This window comes from Thermobia domestica, chromosome 16 (assembly GCF_964235325.1).
Source record: "Thermobia domestica chromosome 16, izTheDome1.hap1.1, whole genome shotgun sequence".
Lineage (NCBI taxonomy): Eukaryota > Metazoa > Arthropoda > Insecta > Zygentoma > Lepismatidae > Thermobia > Thermobia domestica.
This window is the reverse complement of record NC_137469.1, coordinates 48004144-48030457: the sequence shown is the minus strand read 5'-3', so window position 1 is coordinate 48030457 and position 26314 is coordinate 48004144. Positions and strand designations below refer to the sequence as shown.

The following is a 26314-nucleotide window of genomic DNA, read 5'->3' as shown; positions in this document are numbered from 1 at the left end:
GTGATATCCTCCTCTTCACGCACTTCAGACATCAATACGTCGCAGTTACTTTAACAGTGCCATGTTTGAAGTGGGCAAACTAACTATGAGTATTTAGCATATTTAGATCGGGAGTTTTCAATCTAAAGGTATAGATTTGGTATTGAGAGTTAAGGGTACGAAATTTAAATACCGTTTCGTTACAGTCTAGCGTCAATTTAAACCATGGTGTCACTGAGGGATTAATTGTGTTTCAATTCTTAAACTATACTATATATCTTAGAAACAACTACCAATAATATCACAAAACATATATCTATATGATATTCAGAATTCAATATACAATAGTCTAACGTAAATGTGCATTATTAAGTCACTTTGGCAAATATATTTCAACAGCTTCTATGACCTTTCATATTCTAAATATTAAATTTTATTTGCATTTTGATCAATAAAAAAGATGTTTGCTTCACTGAGAAATGTACTTAAGTAACTACATTTAACTTATAATTCATATGCTGCAAATACAGGGTGCGCAATATACAATGCAACCTGGAGTTTAGGATAGTAGAACTTTTGAATCTGAAAGGATACACAAATAATGGTTATATCAAAATGAAGCCTTGCTCATGCATATATTTTTAAACTAGGAAGTAACGATCGAAGTACTAAGAACTGCACAGTATTGCCATATGTAACCGAAGGTGTAAATCAATTTTTTCTTACAAAACACGTAAATTGACTCATAACTCATCCGTATGGATGCTCTGTTGTTAATTTTCAGTTTGTTTAGTTGGAGTAGCTTAGAAACTATGGAGCAGAAGAATTTTTCACTTCCACTGATAACCAAACGGATGAGGCCTCTGTAAGGGAGAACTAGGGAAATCGTAGTTTTCATAAATTAACTATCTGAATCGCCAACACTTCTTGATGTTTCAGTGCATCAAAAGGTGTGTTAATGATCTATCTACATTATAAAATTCCTGAAAAGAACGAAAAAGAAACTTTGAAATTATCATGATAAAACTTTTACTTAAATGCACCGGCAACACTGCTATTATCATAAAGTGAGTTATCAGCTCTACAGCAGATGCAGGAAGTGCTTCATGTTTTGATTCAAACTTAGTTTCACACGTTTCACCATGTTGGTAACAACTCTACGAAGAGTAGGAATGTTAATGTTCTCAATGCCACTGCGAATATTCGTTTCCAGATCTTGTATAGTTCGAAAATTGTTCTTGTATACATCTTACTTCCATAGAAATGAATAGCAGTGTCGCCGGGTGCATGTAAGTGAAAGATTTACTATGATAAGTTTCTCTTTCGTTGTTTTCAGGAATTGCATAATGTATACAGACCCTTAACACCCCTTTTGATGCACTGAAATATCAGCAGTGTTGCCAATTCAGAATGTTAATTTATGAAAACTACGATTTCCCTAGTCCCCTTTACAGAGGTCTCATCCGATTGGTTATTGGTGGAAACGAAACATTATTTTTTCTGCTCCATAGTTTCCAAGCTACTATAATTAAACAAACTGAAAATTAACGACAAAACATCCATACGTATGAGTTATGAGTCAATTTACGTGCTTTGTAAATATATATATATATATATATATACATCTTCGGTTACACCTGGCAACACTATGTAGTTTCTAGTGTACTTCAACGTTTCTTCGTAGTTTAAAAGTATATGGAAGAACAAGGCTTCACTTTGGTATAACCATTATTTGTGTATCATTTCAGGCTCAAAAGTTTTATTATTCCAAATTCCGGGTTGCATTGTATATTGGGCACTCTGTATAAGAAATATTAGCTAATGTAAACCTTAAAATTAGATCCTAATCATGTGGTGCAGTGTAGAAGTGTATGACTCCCTTTTTTCTCTTCACTAATCTGAACGCAGATTCATGAGAAAATTTTTTATCTCGAACAAAACACATACCATATTTTATAAAAAGTCGACAAAATTTTCACAGAAATTAGATCGTAAGTGGTATCACACTCTCATTATTGACCTATTTTAAATCCAAGAAGAGAAAATGATTTGGAATTTTCAGTAAAGAATCGCCATTAAAATAGAACGATTTTATTTTATGAAATCTATTGCAGAAGACTCTTTTTTAAAGAATAGATTGGACAGGGCAATAAGGGTGCCATCAACATATAACGTAACGCTAATTTTGACCAAATTTTACTCCCTTCCTTTCCCTTGTCACACTTCGTAACTCAAAGTCGAATCTTTCCACCCCTTCGTTACGTAACACTTTTTGATTTTTCTTTTTTTCACCAATTTTCCTTATTTTAGGGGTTATTACAGTAAAAAACTATTTTTAATGGTAATAATTTTTATTACCCAATGCTTGTATTCTGAATATATTTGTAGTGTTTTTCCGTAACATATCAAAGTACTATTAGAAAATGGTAGTGCCGTAATAATATTTTAATGCCATAAGATTGTTTAATTAACCAGTCTTAATTCTTTGAAACTACATTCTGTCTTTTTCCCAAGGAGATCGCACCCATCCTTTTAGGACATCGATGATCGGCAAGGAGGAACTGAAAGATGCAGGTGAAACAGGAACTAAAGAACTGACATCGATCTATTTTTCCGGGATACAGGATGCTTCGTGCATTTGAAATTCGTCGACGATGCAAAGATCTCTTCGTCGTCGACCACAGATAGGAGATGACTTGCACACGTAAAAGAGAAGGAACATACCGTTTCTGATCAGGCTTTCAAGCATCTTCTATTGACTTTTTCTTCAGTTTATCCCTTGCTAAATTCTTGTTCTAGAATGCGAATAAAACGCGATTTCTCCAGAAGTATTCAAATCCAAAATTGAACAAAAAAATCAATACGAGATGAATATCCGACGAATTACGTTTAAATTATCTTATTTTGCTCTGCAAATCGTGTATCGTTCCATTTCGGAAACTATCATTTCACGAGAATGAGCTTCTTTTGTTTCACATGCCTAACCCCTTAGAAGAATAGATAGGGTAATGATTCAAATCAAGTTTTAAATACTATTATCAGGAATAGTGATACGAGGAACGCGACGGCATTTTCAAGTGGTGGTTACGATCACTAACAGTTAACTCCAGGGAAATGTGTGCCGTAAATGCAATGCTGCGATAGCCACAAAACGAGAGTTGTTGCACACGCTGGGTACGTCACCACTGATGTTGGTGTGTAAAAGCGTCATCGAATCTCTTCTGCATGATTCTATTTATATAGACTATATTTTGTGTTCGCAATTTCCGAAAACTATAGAAGAATAAGAAAGAAAAGAACTGAACAAAATTATTTGTTTAAAAGATTGCATATAAACCTGAGAATAAAAATAAAAATGGCAGCAAAAAATCGTGCGTTTTATAACGAAGACGTAAGCCCCCTCCTTCCCCCCTCCTGCCCCCTTGTGCAACTTCGTAACGCAAGGCCGAACCCCCTCCAACCCGTTGGCACGTTACGTAATATGTAGACGAACTCTACCTCGTCGTTTTTGTCAGACTTTAACCTCAATAATCGGGGATTGTTTGAAAGTCTTGACGAACATACACAGTGTATTGTGTTAAAATGGAATACTATTATTTATGTAGTCATGGAACACATTACTTTTTTTTTTTTTTTTTTTTTTTTTTTTTTTTACAACGGGGATGGTGAGTTTGATCTCAATCTTGATTGGTTTTAAATCTGTTAGTAGATTTAATTATGGAGTCATCCTAAAAAAAAAAAAAAAAAAAACTTCATATTCCTTCATTTGCTTCTCTTGTAACATTTGAATATTTTTAAATCGCAAAGAGGGAGTGTATTTGTCCTATATTAAGGAACTAAATACGCTCCATATGAAGGAATATACGCTTCATACTTAGGTATTTTTAATCCCAAGTGCTGAGTTCTGTGAGAAGATTTCAAAAAAAGTAAACATAAAATTCTATCATTCGAATAATCTTTTTCGAAGTTTGTAGTTGAACACCTTTGATAAAAATCGGATAGGTGAGGAAGTAGTTATCCACTTTCCTATTTTTATCTGATTTTAGCTCCATCCATGGGGATGATTCGGAAGTATCACCGGAAATATATTCTATATTGCATCAAACATTTTTTTTTTACAGAAATTATCGCAAAACATATTTTGTAAATGAAGGGAGCATAACTTGATTCTTCCTTTCATTCTTGACAGATTTCAACCTCAAGTTGTCAGGATCATAGAAATTTTGTAAATAAACTACAGGCTATTTTTTGTTTTGTCTAAATCGAATTTATAACATACTTTAATCTGCAAAATTAGTTCTTATGCATGTGTCATGGCAGATACATGTAAGTTTGAAGGATGAAACAATTTTTGTGGAGTGGGAAATACAATACTTTGAATTATACTTTAAAATTCTTTTCGGCTATTTAGATTAAGAGGCTAGGTTTGATTTTGATGTGGTATGGCGTATATTTTCCTAGAGGCATCTGAATCATCCCCTCTGAATGTAGCAAATCGGTGAAAAGTAAGGAAGTGAAATATTCAGATTATCTTGGAGTTCCGTTTCCTACTGCTATCTTCATTTCACCTTTTCTTTCACTATCATCTTCACTGTCTCTCTCAGCCTTGAAGCATAATCATGGGATGTGAAAAACTAATAATAATAAATCTAGTAACTTTAAAAGTAGCCCTTGCTCCGTCCTCTTCAACGTCCTAACTCTCTCATGTTACTAATTTGCTTATTCTCGCCCTCATATTCCTTGAAATCCCAAAACCTTTTGGTGAGTTACGAAACAAATATCCTCGTGAGAGTGTATCTAGTATAACTGAACATTCACAAATGGAACGAGTTTTAAGTTACTAGAATCGATTTTATGTATATGATAACTGTTTAGTCATTACTTTAATATGCTGTTATCAAGGGCGCCGATCCTGGGGGGTCGGGTCCCCAAAGCTCGTGTGGGCCCCATATTGTATTTATGAATATACAATATTTGGCATAATTTGAGTGCAATTTGTCTTAAAATCTTCATATATATATATATATATATATATATATATATATATATATATATATATATATATATATATATATATATATATATATATATATACCTTCTGCATCTGAATTCCCGCCCCCCCAAATTTACAGAGAAATCGGCGCCCTTGGCTATTATTGCTATACACACGAGGGAGACCCAAAGTAATAAATATCTTAAATTCGCTTAATAAAAATAAGGAGCAATTCTTGTATTCGGTGAGCCTTATAAGAGACATCCGCTGAGGAAAGCACTATATTTATAGTAATCACATGGCGCCAACGATATTAAATTTCAATTGTAAGTTAATTTCGTTTAATAGTACTTTCAAATAATTGAATGGTATTTTACAACATCTGTAAAAGATTGACAATTAACATTATTTTACAGCATGTCAACAAGGAAGGTCTTTTAAACAATCATAAGAAGATTGGCCAAGATATTTAGTTTATATGAATCAATTCACACGCTGGCAACTCTGAAAATTAAAATGACTCACCTGTTTTAAATTATTCTTAAAGATGAATTAAGTGTAATTTTGTAAAATTATGCAGACATAAATGTAAGACGAATGTATAATGTTCATTTACCATACGATAAGATAAATTATTCTAATTGAACAGACATGAGATATTACAACATTTCGAATATTTTGAGCTTTTCTACAACTCCAATATATTTATCATATTTCAAGTGTATAGTTTGCTTATACCGCAACTTATATTTGTTGGAAGACATTCAAGTTATACACTCCATTGTAGTGCACAGGTGTACATATTTAGCACGATTAGTTTGTTTTGTTTTATATAAGTATTAGTTCATAACCTGTGGAATGTATTTTACTTTCCCCCCTAGGATTTCCTGATTCTAGAAGCCATTATATCAAATTACCAGCTCTATACAGTCATACAAAGTATGTATCTTTATGTTAATTACGAATCCATAAATTATTTTTAACTTTCTCCGGAATCCAATCTGGGAGCACTTACACTTGCACACAAATGAACTTTCTATCACCGAACCACCATTCCCCTGTTGAAGGTTGATGTAGCCCTATCTACTTTGAACTTTTAGTGCAGTCAAATCAGCAAAAAGTAAGGAACAAATTAGTAACAAGCTGGAAATTGGTACAGATGTTGGGAATGATGTTCTAAACAACATTCTAAAAGTCCCCTGAAATCCCTAGTGACTTTCGTCGCCATAGTGGAAAATGGCCGCTGGAAGTATCAAATGAACAATATCCAGATAAAAATAGCAATATCTTCCCTATGGTTGAACATAAAGGGATAAACTTAAAGTCGTTTTATAGAACATAGATAACACAATATTTTTAAAAAGAAACAAATTTTCATAAAACACATACTTTTACAAATATTTAGCTCTAAATTCTAAAATTCCGAAAACTACTGTCAAACTGATTTACAATTTTATTGAACTTATGAAGTAAATATTAACAAGTTAAAATTTGACATAGATGTTGATAAAGATTATTCATATGGCATACTAAAATCCCGCAACTTCTTCGTTTTGCTTATTGGAAAATGTTAAAATGTCCGAAGTAATTGAAAGATAATATTTTGTTAAGTGGAATACAAAATTTGGACCGGGTGAAATATTTGAGAAACTGCAAATGCAGTCGATCCGAAGTCAATTGCGATCAATGGTGGTCCAAGGGGGGGAAACATTATGACGTGTTTAAGGTTGTCCACCGCCATCTTGGTGACCGCCATCTTGGAATCAACTTATTTATTTTAAATGACAACATGGTCATGTGACATATTAAACAACAACCTCGTTCGAAGAAAAACCAAATGATAAGATTATTTTTCCAAAATCTGCATCAGTTTTGAAGTTGTGAATAGATTTAGGATGAGTTATATGTGTAATCCTGTGAAATGTACTGTGCGAAGTTTCGAATTGCAAGATAAAGTAAAAAAAACAAAACAAGCTTTGTGACATCTCACATTATGTATTCTTAGATAACCAGGAAAAGAGAGAGCTAACACACATGAGACAATTACAATCACATGACATGTTCAGCATGCTCACCGTTCTGTTCTATATCCTTAACCGTGAGACCCAATGTTCAAGCACTGTGCGAAGCATGGTTGTTGATATTTTTTCGCATGCTGTAATCATTCTCCTTTTCAGGTAGCCAATGTCAATAATTTCACACTTTTAGACAATAGCTTTAAAGTGTCCCTAAAGATAGAAATTCAAAGGAGTTAGATCGGGGGACCTTGCTGGCCACTCATCTGTTCCATGGAGACTTATCCAACAACCGGGAAAGTATTCATTGAACAATCGATTACATTACCACCATAATGCGGCGGTGCCCCATCTTGTTCCCAATATTGACGAAATCACACTTCCTCTTCCAACGAAAGTGGTATCACAGTGTTTTCAAGCATATTTTCATATTGTGCAGCATCCCAGGTTCCATCAATGAAAACAGGTCCAATAAGTTTTCGCCCCATATTACACACCACACCATTACCTTACCTGCATCTTGCATCTTTGAAGTATCTATCCAATTAAGATTTGTATTAGCCCTGTACCGAACATTTGTATTAGACCTGTACATTCAATACCGAGAAATCCTATGGTAAAGCTTATTTCAAAATCTGCAACGGTTTTGAAGTTGTGAACTGATTTAAGCTAGAATATGTTATCATTTAGACTTACATTTTGCTACGTGAGGAACATTGTGTAGACGGGAACCGACTGTCTCTTTTTCTTTTTTCATGTAGGCAGGACAGGGTGCTAACTCGAGAGAAAAGAGTCGAAATTGTCCTTTTGGGTGGATGATGCAGTTCAGCAATAACATCCGTCTTCAAAGAGCGACATCCTAATCGCGAGCCGCTGACAGACAGTGCTGTACGAAAACTAATCCGCAAATTCATGGCAAAGGGAAATGTTGATGATTTACCTCGGTCAGGACGACCACGAAATGCAACTGATCCAGGCACATCAGCAGCTGTGTTGGGTTGTATTGGTGAAAAGTTCTATGAAGAGTGTGCGACAACTATCAAGTGAACATAATGTTAGTGTCAAAAGTGTCCAAAGTCTATTACAAAGGGAAAAGTGACACCTTTAAAAATTAAAGGTGAAACAAAAAATGTCATTGGTGATTTAGATAGAACAATGCAGTTTTGTGAGTAGGCGTTGGCAAAGATAGCTCGAGACTCAGTGTTTCCTCATAACATTGTTTTTAGTAATGATGCAAATTTCTATGAAACAGATGAGATTAACAAACAAAATGTCCGATAATGGACTAATACAAATCTTAATTGGGTAGATACTTCAAAGATGCAAGATGCAGGTAAGGTAATGGTGTGGTGTGTAAAATGGGGCGAAAACGTATTGGACCTGTTTTCATTGATGGAACCTGGGATGCTGCACAATATGAAAATATGCTTGAAAACACTGTGATCCCACTTTTGTTGGAAGAGGAAGTGTGATTTCGTCAATATTGGGAACAAGATGGGGCACCGCCGCATTATGGTGGTAATGTAATCGATTGTTCAATGAATACTTTCCCGGTTGTTGGATAAGTCTCCATGGAACAGATGAGTGGCCAGCAAGGTCCCCGATCTAACTCCTTTGAATTTCTATCTTTAGGGACACTTTAAAGCTATTGTCTAAAAGTGTGAAATTATTGACATTGGCTACCTGAAAAGGAGAATGATTACAGCATGCGAAAAAATATCAACAACCATGCTTCGCACAGTGCTTGAACATTGGGTCTCACGGTTAAGGATATAGAACAGAACGGTGAGTATGCTGAACATGTCATGTGATTGTAATTGTCTCATGTGTGTTAGCTCTCTCTTTTCCTGGTTATCTAAGAATACATAATGTGAGATGTCACAAAGCTTGTTTTGTTTCTTTTACTTTATCTTGCAATTCGAAACTTCGCACAGTACATTTCACAGGATTACACATATAACTCATCCTAAATCTATTCACAACTTCAAAACTGATGCAGATTTTGGAAAAATAATCTTATCATTTGATTTTTCTTCGAACGAGGTTGTTGTTTAATATGTCACATGACCATGTTGTCATTTAAAATAAATAAGTTGATTCCAAGATGGCGGTCACCAAGATGGCGGTGGACAACCTTAAACACGTCATAATGTTTCCCCCCCTTGGACCACCATTGATCGCAATTGACTTCGGATCGACTGCATTTACAGTTTCTCAAATATTTCACCCGGTACAAATTTTGTATTCCACTTAACAAAATATTATCTTTCAATTACTTCGGACATTTTAACATTTTCCAATAAGCAAAACGAAGAAGTTGCGGGATTTTAGTATGCCATATGAATAATCTTTATCAACATCTATGTCAAATTTTAACTTGTTAATATTTACTTCATAAGTTCAATAAAATTGTAAATCAGTTTGACAGTAGTTTTCGGAATTTTAGAATTTAGAGCTAAATATTTGTAAAAGTATGCGTTTTATGTAAAATTGTTTCTCTTTAAAAATATTGTGTTATCTATGTTCTATAAAACGACACTAAGTTTATCCCTTTATGTTCAGACATAGGGAAGATATTGCTATTTTTATGTGGATATTGTTCATTTGACACTTCCAGCCGCCATTTTCCAATATGGCGCGAAGGTCACCTGGGATTTCAGGGGACTTTTAGTATGTAGTTTAGAACATCATTCCCAACATCTGTCCTAATATTCTGCTTGTAACTAATTTGTTCCTTTCTTCATTAAAATTTGAGCTTCATTAGAATTTTTTAAAGATTTAATTTCAAACATAAGTAAAACTGAGATTCCATATATACACTAGTAACTCAAAAATATGGAAATAAATAATTAATACTCTTTGTTCTATTCGTGTTTTCAGTTCAAGTTTTGTTATTATAGTTCAGAGGTGTAATCTGATTTAATCTGAGCTCCAGAGACATGATGAGCAAACATGTTTGAAGAAGATTCTGGTTAACTATTTTCAAATTAAAATATAATTAATACAATTTAATATTCTGGTTAGTAAAAAGAACTTACTACCATCTCTTTTCCCTATATCGAGAAACACTCGTCATATTTTCGCAATCGCAAGCAGGAAATTGCTCTAAATTCGGCTTGAAACAAAGATGTAAATTGGAGAAATAATAACGGTAATCTTATTTAAATTCTTGTGTAGAGTTTTGTTTTCAAATCTGTGCTTTCAAGTAACACGCATTTATATCTGCTATCTCAGTTCTTCTACTTTAAAAAATGCTAAATTATCGGGAGTTCACAACTATCGGGTTTCATTTGCTAGTTCTGAACAAGTCATCTGGCTGTTTGAGTCACGACTTGTTTCCTAATTCTGACTTCTCAGACGCTGTGATCCGGTTAAGACCCAGACAAATCCGATGACCCATAAACAGACGAAACATTAACTCTTACATTATTTCTGAATATTTAATAGTAGCTTAATATTGTTCAATATACTCGAACTCTGATATTTACAAGTTTGATCTCTCGTATGACATTTCTCAATCAAAGGACGATTCTTCATTATTTCAAATGTAACTGCGCGTACATATATTCGTTTTGACATAGTAAATAGATGAGGTGGTTCTCAATACAGAACATAGGCCTACATTGCTTGTACTGATATTTCCTACAGACTGTACAATAAATTTTACACGCTCGGTCGATTAAATTTTAACAATCGCTCGTAAGACAAATATTTGACTCTCTTTCCTTACACGTTTATACCTTGATAGATCACGTAGTTATATGTCAGTGCAATGATTTGAAATACATAACAGGTAAAAGAAAATTCTACATTTAGTAAGAAGAGAGTTAAACACAGTATTTGTTCGCGTATATTAGTAGTTTTACACATACACTATATGTGCATGATGATGTTTCATCGTCTTTAACTCATACTGACCATGAGTCTGCTTATGTCATTTTGGGTCGCGGAACACTCAGGTTCATGCATATCTGAGTCATCTTATATTATGGTAACGACTCTGACTGCATTTGGGAGTTAAAGGTCGTGACCTGCTGCATTACTGCTATGCAGTGTAGAGAATGTACCACAGAGTGATCAACTAACGTCTGTAACTAACGACAGATACCAAGAGAGATTACGAATTTCAATTAACCAACATTTTAGATTAGTCGATTTAGTTAAATTCCCTTGAATATCAATTCTCCGAATATTATTTGATTAAAATGGGCTATTCGAATAAAAGATTTCTCCAATATTCATTGTTCGAACAATTAATCGAACTAACATTCACATAACGATAATTATTCTTGTAAGTGTTCAGGTAATTAAAAAAATATATTCGCAGAAGTACTCGCATAAAGAATAATTGAGGAGTGTTTTCTAAAAACTTGCTAACCGACACTGTACTGTTTTGTTTATTTGATACACTTTTTCTGAAAATAATTTAATAATCGTTATAAATGTTAACAATTTAAGCACATGAACTCTTTAAATAAAGATTAATTGGAGAGGTGAACTCGCGTAGATCGTTAGAAAATTCAAATTTTGTACATTAGTTTTATATTCGATTTATTCGAATATCGAAACCAAATATTTGATTGTTCATCTACTCTAATAGCAGCAGAAAAAATTTCCTCATAGTTATTAAAATTACAAACCAGCACCTAACCGACTCCTCGTGAGAAAACCGTAGGAAAGGAAAGCCAAGTCTGGTCCGAGGAAAGCTCTGTCCTTGTTCATACTCACCAGATGGTCTTAGCATTCCGGTGTTAACTCAGAATCGTGAGGATAATTGAGGTGCTACTGAAAGAAAACAAATAAGAAGTTCGGTCTAGAAAACGTTCATTAACGTCAAAGGGGAGCAGATGTCCTGACCACATATCACCCCATAACTATAAGCGCCTACATCATTAATACAAAACTATACGATCTTAGTTACTTAATACAGATTAGCTATCAGTTATTGGAGATTTTTCTTTACACAATTGGTGGTAAATTTTATACTTAACCCTTACCTTCTGATACGAAGACATGGATTGTATCGGACTCTGTGTTCGAAGCCCGACAGCTATAATTTCCTGAGTCAGAGTATCTAGCGTCGTTAATAATAAGCCTGCTATGAGTCTTCGGGCCAGGTTCTGTCTTTACTGAAATACCAGTTCGCTCAGTGTCGTAGTTTATCATTCGATCGTTGTGGTACCAGAACACGTACTGGGGAGGCGTTGGACTCTATAAAATAACAAAAAATATCGTTAATATATCTAAGATTATAGGAAAAGAAGGGAAGGTATATAGATCGCGGTCCGGTTAATGAAGACAAATTCAACAAAACGCCATTCGGCATAATGTAAACGTTTGAGAAATAATCGTTTAATGCAGTGGTTCTCAACCGATGTGTCGCGACACACTGGTGTGTCATGCAGTTCCACAAGGTGTGTCGCGAAATTTTAAATTTAAAAATCGTGAGAGATAGACTGTAGCAGTCAACACCTCTAGCGGTAGCAATAGTGCTCAGTGCTATATAGAGTCATTATAAAAATTAATAGGTTTCACTCTTATAATGGATAATAATAATATTATTATTATTAATAATAATAATAATAATAATAATAATAATAATAATATCAAACAAGTGTCGCTATGTCTTGGACGCTCAGTAAAGTGTGTCGTGATTCAAAAAAGGTTGAGAACCACTGGTCTACTGTGGACACCCAGTTCTCATAACTACCTTGTATATGTGTGGACAGCCATTCGTCTTTCCCCTAAAAGGAAAGGAAAATTAGTTACAAAATTAATTTGTGAGTATTTAGACTCTTCAGAGCACACTAGTAGGAAATATTTTCAGGAAACAAGCGTTTGTTTAGTTTTGCCTTACTACCCGGAAAGCATATTGATTACATTGAATAATAATTAAGGAAATCCGAAGTAGCATCTCCGCAGAAACGGAAGTTTAGATATCATGCACCAAGTATTTCCATTTAGGAATATTGTTAACCACCCCGCTTAGAACTTGCCTTTATTGTCCCCTCAGTAGCCAAAGATCTTATTCCCACACCGTTTCCACAGATAACGGAATACACGCCGTACATTTCGCAGTAAAACGATAAGTTTTGCCAATATAAGACTGTGGAATTTTATATACGTATATTGTCTTCTCCATTGATCTAGTAACTGGATCGTGTGTCACGAGCGTAAGCGGTTATGGCTTCGATTCCCAATGGAAAGTTATTAAATGCTCTCGGTAGTTCGAATTACACTTGGAACTGTAGTTCCATATCTCATATAGCTTTCATGCTGGGAAAGGATGCACAGTTTCAACGAATAAGCAGTTTCAGAATATTGTGCTATCCTTATAACATTTGATAGCTTGTAGCAATTTTGATACTATGTTACGAACCTTTTTAATACCTCTTACATTGCTCCAAATGAAATTAGTCATTTTCAGGTATACAATTACGTTCCAATTTGTTAGGTAAACCTTGCATGCAAACAAAAAAGACAGCATCACTTCTCTTTTCAATTTTATTCTTCCCTACTACGTATATAATACCATTTAACTAAATTCTTTGGATTGCGAACTTCTTTTGATTTACCAGTTTGCAAGATCAAAACAAAACCTAGAAATACTGATCCCAAGCTAAGGCAGACAAACTATATTTCTGAAGAAATTCAGAGAGAGTGGCTTTGTGGTGAGGAAAGAAAATATCACCGTCAGCCAGAATGCACCTATTATAATAATATACCCGATCTTTTGGCAAACTAACGAAGCTACAGATTTCATCCATTCTGGCATGATAAAACTCAGTTCACAACAGATATGTCACTCATCACAATTCAGTGTACTTAGTCCGTTTTCTCATGGAGATCCCTCTCCGAATCTAAACCTGTGCTAAGTCCTATGACAGTCCAAGTTTAATTAAAAGGTATGGGAATCGCATGAAATATTCTTACTACAATTTTTAAAATTAATACTAGCTGACCCTGCGCACTCTACACAGCTCATCATTCACATATGAGCATGAATCTCCTTGTCATTCCTCACAACATTTGTACATGTCCCCTTGCAGATACAACTGAAAGACGGCTTGATAAAAATCGGCAAAGGATACCATAAAGGGGAGATTTTTCTCGATTATCTTTTCAATATCTCGCAGTGTTTGCAAGATTTGAGCCTACTTCCTCTTGGAGTTTTTAATTCATGTATGATCTGTGTGTTTTTTCTTTAACACATACACAATCAATTGTAATATCAATGAAATATGGTGTTCGTTGGGCAAAACACTCCAAACAGTAAAGATTCATCTTAGATTGGAGAAATGATTATCCTTCGTTTTACATTATCAATTAATCAAACGCCTGAGAGATTTGCAACCCACATACATGACTATATGTGTTGGGATGTATAACTCCTAGGATATGAAAAAATCAACATTTCCGGTGTACCCTTAAATGCTGTAATAAAGAAATAACGGTCACATTTTTTAAATATTCAATTAGCACTCCATAATCTACAGAAAATTTACAATCGACCAGTGAAAACGGCACGTTTCTAGCACTTGTGGTTTTCGAGATCTTATTGTGGAAAGAATTGAGGAATACATATAAACTTTTCTTTGGAGACAAACATATAAACCTAGCATTTTAATATATATTCCAATATTCTAAGGGCAACATATGTGCTCAGTGCGATCGTGTGGGTCCACAGATTATGGATAGTAGAAATGACCTTTAGACATAAAGATTTGCTGCGAAATAAGGACAACTATGAATAACCTTAACAGAAAATTCTGGTGCTTCAGGTCAGGGGTTGCAGTCACGGTAGCAGCCAAGCCAGGTGTAACAAACATTTGCCAAATCAAATATGAATGGAGAAATGTTTATGGGTTAGACGCATACTACGGAAATGACGAGCGAACCGATTGAATTATGGTCGTGTGAAATGAGCAAGGGCTACCCCTTAACAATGGACAGGCGAGGCTAAAGAACCGAGTTCAGAAATAGCAAAAGATTAGGATAGTATCATAGAACGTCGCGAGCTTGACAGGTAGGAGCTAGAGCCTTTGTATTTCAAGTGCGTCCCTTCTGGAGATGCTGTCGATGTGTGTTCTTTTCGTACCTCACTCGAAAGAGAAAGGACAAGTTGCTGTGGCCGAGATCCTTGACTGGTTGGATGCGAACATAGTTGCCACATTGAATTACTTCATGGGCTTTGCTGTGCACTGCTTTGTTAGCTATTCTAAGTAACCTACAATCTTCATTCACCAAGACCAAACGACTGAATGACAAATTGGCAACACAGCCAATGTCATTCACTTGTTTCCCCAAACCAAAGGGAAGGCTTTTTCCGTAAGAGAGCGGCAGGGATGGAGTCGAGGTATGTTTCACATATTTTCTGAGGGCACACTTGAAATACAAAGGCTCTATGAAATTATTGGAGATGCTTGCAAGAAAAAGAGTAAGCATAGCATGCATATATGAGGCTAAATAAAAAAATTCAAAATCAAATGAAACAGGAAATGAATACAAGCTTATGATTCAGGAAAACATTAACGGGAAGTATTGGAGTTGGAATTTGTTACGGATAAGCATATGAAGGAGAAATTGGTAGACGTAAAATGTACGTGACAGAATTGTACGAGTCAAGCTCGTGTTTGGAGAAAGACAAATCTCGAATACAATTAGCGACTTTGCTCTACAAGTTGGACGTAATTAAATAACAAAGGAAGAGTTTTGGAGGAAGCTTGATAGTACAATGCAGAATTGTTCGATGCATGAGAAACTTATACTAGCAGGAGATCTAAATGGGCATGTATAGGACGATCAAGATCAAGATATGAAATAATACATGGAGAATATGGATGGAAAAACAGACACAAAGAAAGCAAGAACATGCAAGTAGCCGAGGTTTACATCTTGCTACGCTAAATGCATTCTATAAGACGAAAGGATAATACCTTTAGTGGCACTCAAGATCTGAATCTTACTGGAGGCGAATAAGTACAGAGTAATATCGGGTGACAGGCGCAATGAAATATCAGGTAACTCCTCGTATCGCTAGCATCTATAAGGAAGAAGCAGATAAAAAACTTTCTTTACAAATGAAGTTGTGTATACTGAATGGAGTTAATGTTGAAAGGATAAGAAAGAAATTAATCATAACTACTCCAAATGAGGGAAGAAGAGGTGCAAATATCAATAGCAGCAAGAAAAGTTTTGAAGGGGTCAGAAGGAAGAGAACTCAATAACAGAGAAGAGTAGTGGTGGAATAAAGAAGTCCAAATAGCTGTCAAAGTGAGAAAGAAATGTTGGAAAACTGTAAAAACTCAGGAAATTGAATAGAGCTGAAGGAAACCCTAAGAAAACTGTCAGTACAAGCGAGGATTATGATTTTTGCACATCAAACTGGAAGTGAAACTAATTTGCAAGCTTTTGAAGGTAAAAGAGTTGGGGGAAAATTACATATTTTGGGTATGTGATGCATCATGGATGGAAATAACAAAGTTTCGGCAAGTGAGAAGAAGTTTCAGAAGAGATTGAAGAAGTATTTGAAGAACTTCTTCAATGAGAAAATACAAAGCAAGTTGTTTTTTTTAATCTACCTATTAATGAGGGACTTGTTCAGCTTTTAACCATGGTATGAGTAGAAAAGGATATGAAAAAGATGAATATTGTTAAAGCATTTATCGAAGGAAGGAACGCCACCTGCAAATAACATATTCCAATGCGTTAAATCTCGGATAACGTTTGTAAACCATCCTTTAGAATTGCAAAAAAGATATGAGCTTAGACAAAATATTACCTATTCACAAAAATTACGAAGGAAATACGATTGAACCTACAAGATGTAATAATGACGTGAAAATTCAAATATATTGGATCAACACTACAGGAAAATGCAGAAATAGAGGAATATGTAAACGGCAGCATTACCAGTGGTTGAACAAAATTGAGAGAAGTGACAGCAGTCTTTTGTCACCAAGACCAAAGACCTGTCCTTAATGGAAAAACTTACAAAAGTAGTTGCAAAAGCAAGTAGCGAGACATGCCATATTATACGGAGCGGAATGTGTGACGACGAAGAAAAGAGAGAGAGAGAAAGAGTAACAGAATTTGTTTGTTGTTGAGATGAAGTTGTTACGATGGATGTGAGGAGTGACATTATTATTACTCCTGCAAGGACAAAATAAAGTGATGAAAGGTACAGTGAAGGTAAAGTTAGTAATGCACTGCCTTACTGCAAGAAAGCAGACTTCGACGGCTTGGGCATTTAAGAAGATCTTTGGAATATGTAATTCACTGGGTGGATGATACAGAACTAAATGGAAAACGAGCGTAAGGCCAACCAAAGAAGAACTGGAGAGATTATGAAAAGAATGATACAATGTAATATAGTGTCACATTGGATATGACACAAGATGGAGAAGATTGGAAGACAGCCAGGAGCGGATCCAGGACGGACTTCTGGAGGGGGCGGTGAGTTATAATGCTGTTACTTAGAGCTACTTTTAACAGCTCCAAACTCTGGGATGTGTTTTATTTATATATACAGGAAAATAAGAAAGTTTCCTCTTCTGAGGAGGCGATCTCCCCGATCACCCCTCTGGATCCGCCCCTGAAGACAGCAATCCTTAAAGGCGAGATAGCTAATTGGGAAAAGGCTTCAGAAGATAATAATAATAATAATAATAATAATAATAATAATAATAATAATAATAATAATAATAATAATAATAATAATAATAGTAGTAATAAGTAGTAGTAGTAGTAGCAAGGAATCAATGTTTTAAGAGCGAGCTCTATATACAAGTATAAAATAAATTTGTATCGAGTTAAAGAGTGAGTAACTTCGATACAAATGTATATCTTATATATATATATATATATATATATATATATATATATATATATATATATATATATATATATATATATATATATATATTATTTGCATACACAAATCTATCGCATTGGATCGTAAACATCCAAGATAGCAATTCTTCGATCTTTCGCCCTTTTAAATAAAATGTAAGTAATAAAATTGCTTGTCCGCTTTCGGTTTCGGCGTCAAACGGTGGCCGCCTTGTATAAACTAGAAAATTGACATTTATTTCTGTTCCTTTTCCTTGCAGGCTAATATATATGAGAAACACAGAGAGAGATTGGTCCCTCGACTACAAAAAGAGGAGCATACTAAGAGAAAGTTTTACTTTCGTTTTTTTTTTTTTTTTTCAAAATAACGCGAATGGAACGAGAAAACACCAGGGTTTACGAATTCCTACAGTACTGCGTCCAACATCGACTTTCGTTTCGCTTTATATGCGAAATAATTTACGACCTGGATGTAGATTGAACGACCACACTGGATATATATGCATTGCACTGCATACAGAGAGGCCCTGAAAGTTTGGGAAATGTAGCAAATGTAGCTTTCTTTATTTTGAATCGAAATAAAAACATTCCAGAATATGAACACATTGTGGTTGTTGTTTAGGAGTGGTGATTCCGCAGGACTACATGCTATTTGCTTTTTATCTTTGGAATCCTGTACGTGGCATTCAAGAATTATTGAATGTGGTACAGCATAGTTACTTCATTTTTAAATATCTTTGTCCCCAATTCCGCTCTTGACTGTACTGCGTATGGAAATCTCGTGTACCACTAAGGGAACTAACGCACTCGTTTTTTGTTCGGTCACCCAGATCTAGTTCAATAATAAGGTAGCTGAGAGCTAGAATGCTTAATTCTTCTGTGAAAAAATCACTGGTTCGATTCCATACTATGTGAGTTTGTGACTGACAACAGAGTGTCTATGAGTTTTCTAGAGGTTTATATTCTGAGGTTTCGTATAATTCTTCTGTCATACCCAATCACCTGCTTTTACATTCGTCTCGTTTCTCAGCAGTTTCTGGTTTCCGTTCTTGAAATAGACTAATATCTTCATGTTTTATTGTTTGTGCAAAAAAAAAAAAAAAAAAAAAAAGTTCAATTTTCCGAACCATTTTAATATACGACACTGACGTCAGGGCGATAGTTTTCTTCAGTAATTCCTAATTAGTGGCGTACCATGTAGGAAAATTCTTTCAGAATAAGAGATCAGCCGCAGAGCCTCAGTACTGCAGTGCTTAATTTTGGTCTTTGGGGTCCCTAGTTCGATCCCAGTTCGCCCATAGTAGACAAATACCCGTGCGATTGTACTTTGGGGGGAAGATTATCTCATTTCTTCATGATTTCTTTATTCCACAATTTCAATCGTTACTATCATTATCGCTTTTCTTAGTATTGCACCATATTCTTGGGACGTAAAACTAAAAACGTTCAATAAATGAGGAGAAGGGATGAAGCAGGAAAAGGAATTCGTGTTGGCAGTACAAGAATAGACATGGATTACGAGCAGTATGCTTATCTCAGCAAACCCACCACTACGCTATCAAAGTATTCCTTTACCTTGCCACAACGGCTCTGCTAACGTCAAGTTTTCTACCTATTCCTTGTTCTGTCCGTGTGATTTAGGGAGAAGAGAATCAGAAAACTGTGACGTCACAGACGTTGTAGTTGGCGCTCACAAGTCTACTTCCTCCTATATCCTACATTACACTTGTCATTGCTCATGAAACACGTTGTTAAAAGTGTTTTAAGTCATCCGTCTGGGGAAGAATGAAAGCATTGAGCTATAAACATTTATGAAAAGGAGTCACCAAACAATTAAGGAACTTTTTGTCTCACTAGTTTGAGCACAGAGTATGATTCTATAATCGCTAGTTATGTTCTTTGTTATGGTGGTGTGGCGATCAGGTGAAGTAATATATTTCTTTCTAATAAAACTCAACTGACCAAAGCGTGTATAAATTTTAAGACTATATATATATATATATATATATATATATATATATATATATATATATATATATATATATATATATATATATATATATATATATGTGTGTGTGTGTGTGTGTGTGTGTGTGTGTGTGTGTGTGTGTGTGTGTGTGTGTGTGTGTGTGTGTGTGTGTGTGTGTGTGTGTGTGTGTTACAGTTTCTGATATACGTATAACGTAGCCTTCCTCACAAGTAAAGGGCCCAAATGAATCCAGTTGCGGAATGAGAATTAGTACGCCTGATAGAAGATGTGAAAATATATATATGTGCAAAGTTAGTGGCCATAAGAAACAGAGGGGGAGATCAAAGTTGGCGGGAGAAGAGCTATGCTATACTACTGAAGTACATCAAATAAACTGTTAAATCGTGAAAATAGTGAAAGACAGACAAAGCAAACGGTGATAGTTTCACATATTGGCAAAAGAAGAATGGGCAGAGCAAATCACAAACCTCCGAGGCAATCTTGAAATCCGCCATTTTGAAATCAGTGATACATTTTGAAATAGAAAGATAGTCATGTAATATATCAATTAGGGCCAGCATGTTCTCAAAAAGTCAATTATGAAATTTAGTGATCGTTATATGCACTTATTTGGAAGATTTAGGATCATGTATATAGTTATTTACGAAAATCTAGGAGACTAATACTCGTATGTTGAAAGTTTGGATTATCACAAAACACATATAAGTTGAACATATCCACAAGCCAAGAAGAGTAACAGTGAATTTTGATATCCAAGTTGTATATTATTACATTATTATTATTATCATCAAATTTCACTGATGGATATCAAAATTCACTGTTAGTTTTCTTGGCCTGTAGATATGTTCAACTTACATGTGTTTTCGTGATACAGTACAATCCCTCAAATCCGAACTAATTGGGGCTGAAGCCTGTTCGGATTTCGGGGGGTTCAGATTACCCGGGAAATAATATTACGTACTTATTACGTCACTGAATTGGCGGTAAAACAACGACTGAGGTTAGACAGGGTGGCCCAGTGGTCGAAAGGGCAGTGACCTTGACTGGTGGGTATACACTCATGTCCAAAATGATTGTCGCATATCTATAACTGTCTTCTTGTAAGAATATAATTAGATAATGATTTAGAATAAGCATTAAGTCTAAAAATGTTAAAACCTTAAAAAAACTAAATTTGTGTGATTAAATTTTTTTTTTCCAGCTGTAGTTATTTTTTTCTCCTGAGAACGTGTTCGGATTTGCCGGGTTTTCGGATTTCCGGGGTTCGGATTTGAGGGGTTGTACTGTACCAAGATAAAATAGAAGTATGCTCATTATGGTTAAACACAAAGAGAGAAATTTAGTGTCGTTTTGTAAAACATTGGTAACACAATATTTTTTATAGAGAATCAATTTTTCATAAAACGCATATTTTAAAAAAATATTTAACTATAAATTCGAAAATTCCGGAAACTACTCTTAAACTGAACAAGCTGAAATTTCACACAGATGTTGGTAAAGGTCATTTAAATGACGTACTACTAGAATCCCACAACTTCTTCGTTCGCCATATTCGAAAATATCCAAATGTCCGAAGTAAGCGGAAGATTATATTTTTTAAAGTCTGGATCGGGCAAAATATTGGAGAAACTGTAAATGCAGTCGATCCGAAGTCAATTGGAATCAACGTTGGTAGGAGGGAAAAACATTATGATGTGTTTAAGGTTATCGTCCGCCATGTTGGAATCATCTTGTTTATTTTTAATGACAACATAGCGGTGTGACATATTAAACCACATCCTCGTTCGAAGAGAAACCCAACGGAAAGGTTATTGTTCCAAAATCTGCAACGCTTTTAAAGTTGTGAATACATTTATGATATGTTATGTGTAATAGGCTCTGAAATGTGTTGTGTAATGTTTCGAATTGAAGGATAAAGGTAAAGTAAAAAAAAAAAAAAAAAAACAAGCTTTGTAACATCTCACATTGCACATTCTTTAATAACAAGGAAAAGAGAGAGCTAACACGCATGAGACAAATGCGATCACAAGACTTGTTCAACATGCCCACCCTTCTGATGTATGCAAATCATTAACCATGCATCCCAGTGCTTGTGCACTCTGTGAAGCATAATCGGTGATATTTGATCACAGGCCGTAATGATTATCCTTTTGAGGTGGTCCATGTTATTAAATTTATACCGTTAGACAATAGCTTTAAGTGCCCCCAAAGATAAAAATCCAATGGAGTTAGGTCGGGGGATCTTGCTGGCCACTCATGTTTTCTGTACGTTAAGTGCAAAAACTACAAGATTTACAAATGTAACGTACGATTTTACGTACGCCACATACAATCTTTTTTCTCAATGCAGACTTTGTATTTCACTTTTAAAAATATATCATCTTTCAATTACTTCCGATATGCCGAACGAAGAAGTTGTGGGATTTTGATACGTCATTTAAATAATCTTTACCAATACCTATGTCAAATTTCAACTTGTTAATAATTACTTCCTACGTTCAATAAAATTTTAAATCAGTTTGACGATAGTTCCCGGAATTTTCGAATTTAGAGTTATTTTTTTAAAGTATGAGTTTTATGAAAAATTGTTTCTGTATAAAAAAATTATGTTATATATGTTCTAAAAAGGACACTAAATTTATCTCGTTATGTTCAACCATAACGAAGATAGCCCTATTTTATCTGGGTATTGTTCATTTACACTTCCAGCAGCCATTTTCCAATATGGCGGGTGAAGGCCAGGTGGGATTTCAGGGGACTTTTAGTATGTTGTTCAGAACATCATTCCCAGCAGCTGTACCAATTTTCTGCTTGTTACTAATTTCTTCCTTACTTTTCTTAATTTAACTGCACTGTAAAGCAGGATTTGGAATCACCACATGCAGATCTCATATTCCACATACAGTATATGTATTTAAAACCGAAATTAATAGCAAGTTCTTTTTCAGTTGAATTCAAGTCTACGTAATAATGTACACCGGAAATTAATGTATTATATGTCATAAGGTATGTATGTTTAGCAAATTTTGTAACATAACAAGAAAGGAAATTATTTATATTTTTTGTTTTATGTCCAAATGATACTTTGTAACTTCATGTGTACGCTGGATTGCGTAGGTCATCTTTGTTCTGTCATTAAGTAAATGTTAATGCTAATCAAATTACAGTGCCATCTCTCAGTCCTAGGGTGATTCAGTAATTTTAATAGGGTTAAAGAAAATCATTCTTGTACGCTAACGAAAGTTAAATGATGCGTTGGCTGATTGGAGAGAGCTTAAATAACATAAACCTATACAGTGTTAGACATCCAAATTTTTCAAATGCGCCATTGTGAGTCCTAACACTGTCATAGGCTTAATGATCGTATATTCTAGTGCCAGTTTCATTTCAATAGGAAAGGTGAGTAAATGTATAGTATTGAATTCCTCGGTTTCAAAAGGAAATGTTTCTTGTCGAATTTCTCGGAAACTACGCTTGAAGAATTACATCGAAGCAGGGGTAAAAGTGGATTTTGAAAGGTAGGGGAACGCATCACGTCACACTGTCTCCCTTGCCTATCTTTGCCCATTGTATTTCTATTTAGAAAGGGGGGACGCTAAGATATTTTCTGCAAGTGGGAGGACAGCGTCCCCCCGCCTTCCGCCGCACTTTTACCTCTGCCTCCAAGCAGGGACGTGCTGGGATACTAACGAGAGCGGTGAACAAGTCCAGAAAAAGGGCGCCCATACAAACGTTAATACGTATTATATATATATTGTAACTTAATTAATATAGTAAACATCAGGAGGCGATTCCCGTCTCCGAGATGATAAGGACCACCCGAAAATTTTCCAGAAAAATGCAAAAGAGCCATACTCTAAACCAAAATGCCGGATCGAAATCGGGCAAAACATGTTTTATCAAACATTGAATGATGATTATGAACAACAACCAAGCACAAGATTTCAACAAATAAAACGTAAAAGAGATTGTTAGAATTCGAATCGTACAAATTAGAACATCGGCATCGGCATCGTTTAAATTAGAACACTAAGAATTCGAAAAAAGAGAGATATACCAGATTGTGATTGATCTATTTTGTCTCAGCACAGAATAAACTCTCGGAAGAATTTAAATGGAAAGAAGTCTTTAGCGTATCATAGTTATAACTTCTAGGATAATGATAACGGATGATAAATGAAAGATTTTCTGTCCAAGTTACGAGTGTGTGAAAATGGAAAAAATAACTGTGATACAGATTAGGTTTATAACAACTGTGTATAAGACAGTCAGGTATCAAAGATACGTATGTATATTGAACGAGAGTACAAGGGATTTTTCTCATGACAACAGTGATTCCCACAAATTATGTGAATACAATTTGGGGGAAAGTAAGCTGCATTAAACAATTTTCTCTTCGTAATACGTAATTCCGTGGATGATATTAATTCCGAGCACAGAAGCAATAAAACTCGACGAAACACAAGCTGTTGCGCGTGTTTCACAATGATGCAAAGAAATACAGCTTCAGACTACCGATTTATTCTGTTTCGTACAAAGTAGGGCAACTGTGAAATACGTAGAGTTATCTTGTATAGTACCTGTGCAATATAGTGTGCGTGCACGAGATTGTTGTGAAGAATAACAGTTCACAGTCTGATATTGTCGACCGTTGACCGCGTTGCAAAGATGACATCGGCGGAAGAATTTTTTCCGCGTGCGGTCAAACATATCCAAAATTTTGGAGATGATTATAAACTCGAGCAACAAGTTCTTCAGCTGTCGTGGCTAGTGTTGCATACAAATGGCGCTTCAACCCCTCCCCCTCAAAGAAAAAAAAAGAAATCGAGTGGTGTGAGATAGGGTGAACGACATTGATATAACTCACGTCCTTCTCTCCCAATCTAACAATCTGGAAACGTTTCATTGAGGTAGGTCTGCATATTGCTGCCAAAATATGCAGATGCACTCTCATACTGGGAATCACATCTGCTGTCTTATGTTCAAGGGCACATGTTTTAACAATTTTGGGAAAACATAACATAAAAATTAAAGATATTTATTTCCACACAAGCGAGCCGGCAATAAATAAGGTCCTACCACAAAATTATAAAACATACCGCACCGCATATTCACAATAAACCTCTGCTGCTGATCGTTCACTAGAGTTGCATGTGAATTTTTACATCCTGCATATAGCTTTTGTTATAGGGCTGTCTCTGATCATTCTCAGTGCGCTGTCTTGTAGGATAAATTGAAGAGATCCCATCTCTAAGGTGAATATGGAAACTTGACGGAGTATCCATCGAAAAATTAGACTTGAAAAATTAAACGGAGTATCCATCAAAAAGTATAAAGATAAATGGCAAATTGCTCACATAAAATACCAATATGCACACGGTTTAATAAAGATCTAGTTGGGACGTATGTATGAAAGAGACTTTTATATAGATTAGGGAAATGATGATAGTTCAAAACAGGTAAATCGATATCGAAAAACTTTACGAGATTTGCGTTACACTGAATAGGAGTCAAAGTAACTCTTCTAGTTTTACAGCAAGGAATCTCTACGATCTTAAAAGTTCAGAGTTCCAGAATTTTAAAAACGAGTGTACAAGAAGAAAGTCGTGTTTGCGAGAAAATCATGAAATTCTTCTGATATCAAATCAATAAAATTACTTGTATGTTGAGCTTCACAGCATTTTGTATCTGCTTCTCATAACTATGCCCTCTTTAATACTCTGTTTGTCAAACTCTTTGATAGATTTTGCTTATTGTTTATTATGGCAACCTGTCAGGCGAAACGAATATTTGTGCTCGTTTGTTATGAACGAAACGTAATTTGAATTGCCGGTTGTAAAAATAGCGTCGTTCGTTCCAGCAGCTAATTTAGTACCAAACCAAACGCAATAAATATAGAATTAGGATGCAGACATCTGGATCGTTCGTTGCAGAAAATTTTAATGGACATGATTCTAAAAAGCAGCAGGTAAATAATTATGCTGATTTATAGAGGGAGCTTAAATTTAGAGATGGTAGTTCTAGTTCATTGCTGGAATGGACAGAACATTTTATTTTTTAAAAAAAAGACGGTGCAGATCAAGAATACGAGACACTTTTTAGAGAATTTACAGATTAAATGAGGCCATTCATTAAGGAAGAATGATATACAAGGTGTTTCAAAACAACAATGACAACTTTTGGGAGCAGATTTCTCACACCAAGATAAGACAAAAAGTATAGACCAACCTGGTTGCACAAATACTTCCATTCGGAGTTATAGGCTACCGAAAACATTAAAAAAATGAACTTTAAAAGTCCATAGCTCCAAACCTATAAGACCTAACGTAGTCAGGTCAAGATTTCATTTACGAGCTAGTACCGGTATGTGACCTATCCAAATATCCAAATAGTATCAGAATCCTGCAGTACTTCCGCAACAATTTTTATAGAGGTAGTTGGTGAGTACTTCAAATTATATGCCCGTAGCCAAACCCCCTCTTAAAA

General features: G+C 35.1%; 1 protein-coding gene across 3 annotated transcripts in view; it reads right to left on the bottom strand.

The window, feature by feature from the left end:
* The window catches only part of LOC145673054 (muscle M-line assembly protein unc-89-like), a 670772-nt gene that overhangs the window by 47019 nt on the left and 597439 nt on the right, over nucleotides 1–26314 (bottom strand). For all 3 annotated transcript variants that reach the window (XR_014128711.1, XM_081742394.1, XM_081742395.1), the window contains exon 7: nucleotides 11985–12198. Coding sequence is in view for 2 of the 3 variants with exons in the window: in XM_081742394.1 (XP_081598520.1) it covers nucleotides 11985–12198 (214 nt within the window). In the remaining variant the exon portion in view is untranslated. The remainder of the gene's footprint in view (nucleotides 1–11984; nucleotides 12199–26314) is intronic.